Source organism: Branchiostoma belcheri, unplaced genomic scaffold (genome assembly GCF_001625305.1).
Source record: "Branchiostoma belcheri isolate BF01 breed outbred unplaced genomic scaffold, Haploidv18h27 scaffold100, whole genome shotgun sequence".
Lineage (NCBI taxonomy): Eukaryota > Metazoa > Chordata > Leptocardii > Amphioxiformes > Branchiostomatidae > Branchiostoma > Branchiostoma belcheri.
Window position 1 is genome coordinate 70,162 of NW_017802381.1, and position 7,794 is coordinate 77,955.

The 7,794-nt window shown below is 39.3% G+C and overlaps 1 protein-coding gene across 1 annotated transcript in view; it reads right to left on the reverse strand.

Annotated features, from left to right (window-relative positions):
* LOC109473073 (cytidine monophosphate-N-acetylneuraminic acid hydroxylase-like) overlaps positions 1 to 7,474 on the reverse strand; it is a 21,810-nt gene extending 14,336 nt beyond the window's left edge. Inside the window, exons 1-6 of the mRNA XM_019772985.1 lie at positions 7,108 to 7,474; positions 6,405 to 6,502; positions 5,856 to 5,947; positions 5,617 to 5,726; positions 4,547 to 4,737; positions 1,548 to 1,695 (exon numbers count right to left, since the gene is read on the reverse strand). Of these exons, the coding sequence (XP_019628544.1) occupies positions 1,548 to 1,695; positions 4,547 to 4,737; positions 5,617 to 5,726; positions 5,856 to 5,947; positions 6,405 to 6,502; positions 7,108 to 7,221 (753 nt within the window). The 5' untranslated portion in view covers positions 7,222 to 7,474. The remainder of the gene's footprint in view (positions 1 to 1,547; positions 1,696 to 4,546; positions 4,738 to 5,616; positions 5,727 to 5,855; positions 5,948 to 6,404; positions 6,503 to 7,107) is intronic.
* Between the last annotated feature and the right edge of the window lie 320 nt (positions 7,475 to 7,794).

Genomic DNA, 7,794 nt, shown 5'->3' on the forward strand with positions numbered 1-7,794 from the left:
ATCCAATCAAATCCAACAGCCAATCAGCAAGAAGAAAAGATTAGGCTGCGTCAGGTTCATGCTTGCATGCCCATATATGGGCATGCCGCCGAATTTCTTTCTTATTACGTCACGCGCGTACGCCCCCGCACAGTACTTTCCTATGGGGACCGCTAAAAGCAAATAAACGATTGTAAAAGCCTGTATCACAAAAATTTAAAAAAACGCCTAGGGGTATTTGCCCACTGTACCTCCATACCAAATTTCAGGACCTTAGGCCCTAAAATGAAGAAGCTGAATCCATTTAAAAAATGGCAGGAGGAGAAGGAGGAGGAGGAGAAGAAGAAGAAACATCAGAAAAAGCAATATGGGTTCACCACCACTTCGTGGTGTGGTGAACCCATAAAAAATATTTGAATCTGTTAAGAATAAAGCGACCACTATTATGCAAAGCTGTCCATGTGTGGGGTAGTTTCCATTATACAGTGTGTATATGGTATAAATGTGTGGTAGTTTACCATATACAGTGTCAGGCAAGGACAGAATTCCAAGGGCCCATGTAAGGAAACCTATATTGGAGAGACTGAAAGATCTCTCAATGCTAGGTTCTTAGAACACATCCGACCTAGCTCGACTACTTCGGAGGTCTCAGAACATATACACATAGAATCGCCTGGGAACTCAATCTCACTGGACAAAGTAAACATCTTGGACTCAGAACAGGATTTCTTTGCTCGAGAGATTAAAGAGGCCATGTACATCAGTGCATTACAATCATTCCTAAACAGAGACACGGGGCGCCACAGACTTTCTGCAACCTATGATGCACTGCTCACGGACTCACGTGTGTTATTTGCGTGACGTCACGGAAGCGATGGATTGCTCATTCCTTGACAAAGACTGGAGTTGCACAGTCGAAAATTTGGGTGAGTCCAATTTGTTGTGTTGGATATCACAGTTTAAACTTGCTACATAATGACTTCTACCAACACAAATGAACTTTCAAGATAACATATTGGCTTGTTTTGTCTCAGAACTCTGTTTGGTTTCAAAAACTGACCTAGGGCTATCCTCGCAGCTCTACGGACCTCCTTGAAGTCTGTTTTTTTTTATAATTGTCCTGTACAAAACTCAACCTGTGCCACCAACGTAGGACAACGAATTGACTTCTGATCGCAGATCTCCATTAACAGAGCTGCCTTACAAGGCTCCGTACACACAGCTCACTTCAGAGCTCAATGTAGTTATTTAGTTGGTAACGCAAGCCATTGAATTGTTTTTTTAAGATTGCAGAGCCCCATTCACAAAGCTCAATTACAAGGGGGCTGGAAAGCCCTTTTTTCGCAGATAGTAATTGGGCGTTTTAAGTCTACGTAGAGCGTAGACGAAGCGCTCTAATTCAACGTAGAACGTAATTGGCGCAGTTTGCGTAGAGCGTATTCGCTGTTTTAATTCCACGTAAGAGGGATTACTAGCCCAGGAAGCGGTCGGTTGTGGTAGTTAAGCAGACCCCTCCCATATTAGTGATAAATGGAGTAAAATGTGAGAAAGTTACAGGTAGTCATTACCTCTTGCCATACACCAAAACTGCAGATGTTGATGCAGTTCAGCTTGACTCCGCTTTGTTCCAGCTTGCAAAAGACAGGCATGGACGTGTCTCCAACGTAGATCGGGATGTTTGGTTTTTTTTCGGATAACTTTTCTAGCGTAGGATAGCTGGGATAAGCACAATGTTGTAATTTCAACTTTAATTGTAGTTGTTTTAAATATGAAGAAAACAAAGAAGTAGATCGTAGTAATAGATTACCATAAAAACATGCAACACTTACATGCAATTCATGCAGGTTAGAGTAAAGTACAAAGAAATGATCTAAAGAAAAGACAAAACCAGCTCAAACGTTATCGTTTTAAATAAAATGAAATATTTTTAATGCAAGTGTGCTGCAGAGATTTAGATTAGATGAATGTACAGGAAGACGTACTGTTGGTTATAGAAAAAAATGAGATGCAGCAATACCGCTTGCCAAACAACCCAAAATGTCGTAAGGTATAGTTGCGAACACACAAACGGAGCTCAAAACACAATCTTAGTTTACAGTAAGACACACATATTAAAGATAACTAGATTTCCCCGATCTCATACCTTCGCCAAATGATGTTAATCTTTATGACTGACAAGTTGTAGATTATCCCCCTGATTGTGCAAACAGGATTCTCATTTTCATGAATTATATCAATTTATCAAATTCTCAACCAAAAGACAGATATATTAATAAACAAAGCCGTTCTAGCATTTCCTCATAAATTATGCAAATGAGGTCCTGATTTGAATACATTATGTTTAATGATGTTCATCTTCACTGAACTTTCATATACCACAAGTATGAAATTCCAGGCAGTGATCATTACATAATTATAAAATTTTCTAATTAATTATGCAAATTAAGTCTTCATTTACATGATTAATATATGTCTGTGTTTCTCTCGTTCTCAATTACCAATGTCACAAGCTTCAATAGTCCTATCGTGTAATGCAGGTGATTTATAGAATTTCTCCGAAGCTTATGCAAATTACATCCGTATTTGCATAATTGTCACATAATTATATCAGGCATCATAAAAGCTACCTACACGGCGGTCAATTTCTAGGGTAAAGTTTCCAATTCTACGGAGGGGTATCAGGTTACCGGGGTTCCACGCGCGGCTTCCGTGGAGCCAGTCTGAACGGTAAACATTTTGTTAAGCAATAATTAACAGTTTCACGGGGACTCTCTTGTCCAAATGTGATAAAATCAGCACGGCATGTACCTCATATGATGTTGTTTTTATTACAATGCTTAAATGTGTGTGAAATCACTCTCAACGCGTCAAATGCTTATTCTAGAACAATCGACGTCAATAACCAAACAACTGATTTAAACCGACCCCAAATCTCCCAGAAAATCCCACAATATTGCATTTTAGAGAACAGTATAACAAAATCAAGATTTGAGTCGGACAGTCTTCTTTATTTCAAAGTTAAAGTGTTGCTAAGGCCTAAAACTTCGCCAAAAAATGCAGTTTTTCAACTTCCAAGACCGATAATTCCAGAATGCCGCCATCTTTAAAAAATCCGTCCGACACAGATCGAGATTAGTGTCTTGCCTACAATTTAAAACGTTTCTGAGGTAAATTGAATTTGTTTTTGTTGCGGTTTAAATACCATGTTTGCAAGCATGTCAGGCAGTGTGAGTAAGTGCAGGGGGTAACTTATATCCCCGTAAACAACAATTACGATCGTCAAGGTCACACACGATGACGGCGGTAGCTTCGTTACATGTTACATATCAACTATAAAACAGGGCATTGATGTGCTGTCCCGAAATTGGTTTATATTTGTGAAAAGGTTGATTTTTTACTGTTAGGTGGTACCCGTGTAAAAACGGGCTTGAAGCCGCGGGTTAACGGTACGCGACCGCAGGTGACCCCGGATCGAACGAACGTTCGGTTCGATTTACGTCATATCGAACGTGATTCGATTCGAATGACGTCATATCGAACATGATTCGGTTCGACTAAAAGGTTGGAATATTTGGGCCCAAATTTGACCATCGTGCTACATACCAAAAATCACGACGATCCGTCTACCGGTTCTTGAGTTATCCTCCTTTGAATATTTTCAAACAGATAGCCCTGCAGTTTTAGCAAGCCGCTAGGGGCCCAAACTCACGTCACTTCGTCCCCAACACAAGAGCTACCTACCATCCAGAGTTTGTCACCCTAGCATGTTTTGATCACGGCATATCAAAACCGGAAGTTCAGCTGCAGGACCATAACAAGCCGCCAGGGGGCCCAAAATCTAATCATTTCCACGCCTCATGAAGACCTATCCACCTACCAAATATCAAGACAATCCATCTAATAGCCTTCTTGAGTTATCGTGATGACACACACACATACGCACGAACACACGAACGCCCCTGAAAACATAACCTTCTCGCCGAAAGTAATAATAAAGCATTTTACAGAAATGTTGGTTAAGGGAGGGGAAAATTGGTGCAGAGAGGCTTGGCCATCTCCATGTTAACATCAAGTCGCGTATAACCGAGCAGTAAAGTTTTACATTCTGTAACATTACCTGCAATTCCTGGTAGTCCTTTGGCAAAATTGCTTTCCTGATATTATCAACTTGTAAAATACAGGTCGAAATTAATGTTATCTAGTTGAATGGTAACAGATTCTGTAATACGAACGTTTGCTATTTTTTTAACATCTAAACCTGGAGGCTGTTTTGAAAAGTACAGAGTGTATTTTAGGATTCTCTGTCACCTTGAAAAGGGATTCTCTCATGCAATAGTACTAAATCTGAGAGCAATTGGTCCAAGGCAGCTCTTATAGAAAATCAACAGAATTTGGATTTTCTGTTTTCTTCTGGCGTTGATGATCAAGCATCGAGAAACAAAACCAGTCACCAGTGCCTACTCAAGGTGTGATTGCGCCATTGGTCATGACAAGGTGGTAAGTACATGTACAAGGTACATGTGTAAATAAATGTTTATCTGTGCATACTATAGCACCTATTGCTGACCTGAGGTGATCTGAGTGTACATGACTTATGTAAATGAGATCAGCACGACAAAGCCTCTTTAGCCAATCAGCTGGCGGTTCGTGGAGGAGCCACCACCCTCTGCCGAAGGCCGGTCCGGTCAGCCAAGGGTCAAAGATCATGACCTTGTCTCCAAGTTTGAGCTCCATGCACGCATGCGCTAAGAAGGTTAGCTGTAATAGAGCAGACCTAAGATATTGTACGATTATGCCTTCTATATGGGTTAAGATATAATCAATATAATTTAGAGTGTGCAATGTTTTTAAAATGATAATACTCAATTAGAATTAAAAATGGTCGTGGAAAATTATTTGAGTTGGAATGGCCAACAGTCTACTGCGTGTAGCAGTCAATAAATCTTGGCTGTCAATAACAGGTATCTCTACGAATTATGCCGATTGGGTCTTTATTTTTTTTAATATATTCCGAAACATGTAATCACAAGTTTTTTCAACTTATATTAATGCCGACACGGTCTTTATTTACATAAATGATTGGTATAAATCTATCAGAATTTCTCCCTCGCCCAATAACAGGCAGTGTGTGGGACCAAGAGACCCCAAGTGCCCCAACAGCTGACTCTTTGATACGGTTTTTAAAACAACACATAAAATGAACCAACATCTGTTTAGAGAATACGTTAAATCCAACGACATCAATTATTTATTGCGCACTTCACTTAAAATGCGTGGGTGAAAAAACGCCAATGTGTCAACGTGCCTCCTGTCGCACTTAGTACCTTGCAGACGACATGAAAGGTACATGTCAATACATCAAACGGATCTTGAGGTAGAGCTGCAAACATACACATACGAAAAGACACTAAACTTCTCTACGGTTTAAAAATCCAATAAAATTATTAAGTTGCCAACACACAGATTTACACGTAAAATAGAGCACCTGTCCGTTGGCGGTGACCTTTTTTTAAAGTGTATCTGAAGGAAAGGGTTTGTCAGAACAAAGTTGAATTATTAAGCTGAAAATTGAATTATTTTACTTCATTCAGGATCATTTAGATCTAAGAATGACCTTAAGATCTAGATTATTCTGACCTTAACCTCCCCTGGTTTGATTTCCCGCGGGGGTCTAGCATCTTTCTTCCACGGTTCAGGAGGAGTCAACTCCACCAAGGTTAGGGCTCCCTTCCCGTCCATCTCCGGAACTATAATACATTTTGCGATAAAAAAAAACGCCTCAATGCGAAGTCATGTAATACTAGTAAATATAAAGTACATTACAGTACAGTACACAACAATAACTTCGAAATTGCAAATGAAGAGGTTAGATGTACCTAGCCTCTCTTGGGTGAAGCTCTCTGGTGGGTTCACATACTTCATAGTAGCTGAATCCAGCTTCCAGCCATGTTTGGTGCATCGTAAAACACTGCGTGCGAAATATTATGAAAATGGTTATAGCAAAAACACAGTGCGGGCTTCTTCATCTTGACATTCACTTCTGCTAATCTCCCATACTAGGTCTGTTCAAAATATTTTCCAAAAGGTGTCTCACTCTTTCAAGTAACTTTTTAATAAGATTAGTAGAGAAACCTATCTAGACTGGGGGAAAGGGTCAAATTGAAGTGAAGTTCATACTATATGTACTAGTTCAAACGTAATCATGCGTATTTAACCTACATAACCCTGCGTGTATGAGATTACAAAAATTCTCTAGACTCTAAATCTAATAATGTACATGGTGTGTTCCATTCGGATCGATGTTGGCGAATGGTTTTAGATTGCAATCACGACCCGCAATGTATGTTTTACATCACCTTACCAACGCTACAAGTTGTGAACTGTAGAATGTTTTAAAAAAAAAGCGATGTCACGAATTTCCCAACCTGGAGGCAGAGTCTTCAACGTCTTTAACGAATGTGCCACCTTGATGCTTGCAGATGTTGCGGCAGGCCTTGTACGGTTCTTCTGGATTTTTAGGGTTCTGTAAGGTGAAATATTGTTGTTGAAGAGAATATTTGATAGAAATAGAGCACTCTTAACGTTTTCTCTTTCTTTTTAGTTTTATAACTGAGTTCCTTGCGTCATTTAAAGAAGTTGTTTTAATAGGAGCTGTATTTTCCTCTTAGTGCTGTGTTTAATGTTTATATGAACCGTGTGCCTTAAACATTAAAGAATAAATAATTAATCAAAAATCCCTAAATGGGGAGTACTCAGGATTAAAATTGCAAACGAAGTAATTTTTTTTAAACGAGAAAAAAACTGAAAACGGTAGATGTGGTTAAACAGCTCTAGGGAAGAGCGAGTCCAAACATGCACCGCAGCTTAGTTTTTGGTGTTTGTTTGCAATGATTGCTGTCTTTAGGCTAGTTGACGTCTTTTATATGCAGATGTTTGAAGGCCTAGGCTTACACATGAAGCTCACCTATACATAGTCCTCGTTTTAAAAAGACTTTCGCGACGAAACCGTTTTCATATTTGGTGAAGCAGCAATAAAACCTATCATTTGTAAAACGGGGACGAAACAAACATGTAGACATTAACTACAGAAAAACTAAAGCTAAAAAAGATTTTTTAACCTTTACGTACCTTGTATATAATAAAGCTGTTCCCTGCCTCCTTGCAGATAAGGTTCGGACCTTCTTTAAGAGCAGCAGTTTCTTCAGAACTCAATTTTAGCACTTCTACACTGCGTTGCTCCATTTTCGTTCTACAAAACAACTATTAACAAGAGTTCTGAGATCTCATATCTCCATGAAATATGGGCTTGCTTTATCATACTTCATTTCAACATGTCCTTATTAATAATGCAAATGACTTTGAAATTAACATAATATATGTATAGTGGTGCTAACCTTCAAGTAACTTACATACGTCACGAGGTATAAAATCCCCATCATTCACCAATAAGGGGTCACAAAATTTTTACATTTATTATGCAAATTATGTCCTGCAGTTACAGAACAATCCGCTAGGGAGACCAAATTCACACCACTTATTTCTGACGGCAAAAGCTATCTGTCACCAAAAAGTCAAGACCATAGCATGTTCAGGACAAAAGATACAAAAACCGCCGGAAATTCTGCTGCAGCACCAAGGTCATCCACCAGGAGGCCCATATTTGACCTTGACCTTTGTCTTCCCAAGACGTACCAGCATACCAAATATCATCACAATCCATAAAGGCGTTATGAAGTTATGCTGACAACAAAGTTGCGGAAACACACACAGACATACACACACAGAGACATACAGACAGACACGCCAAAAACAATA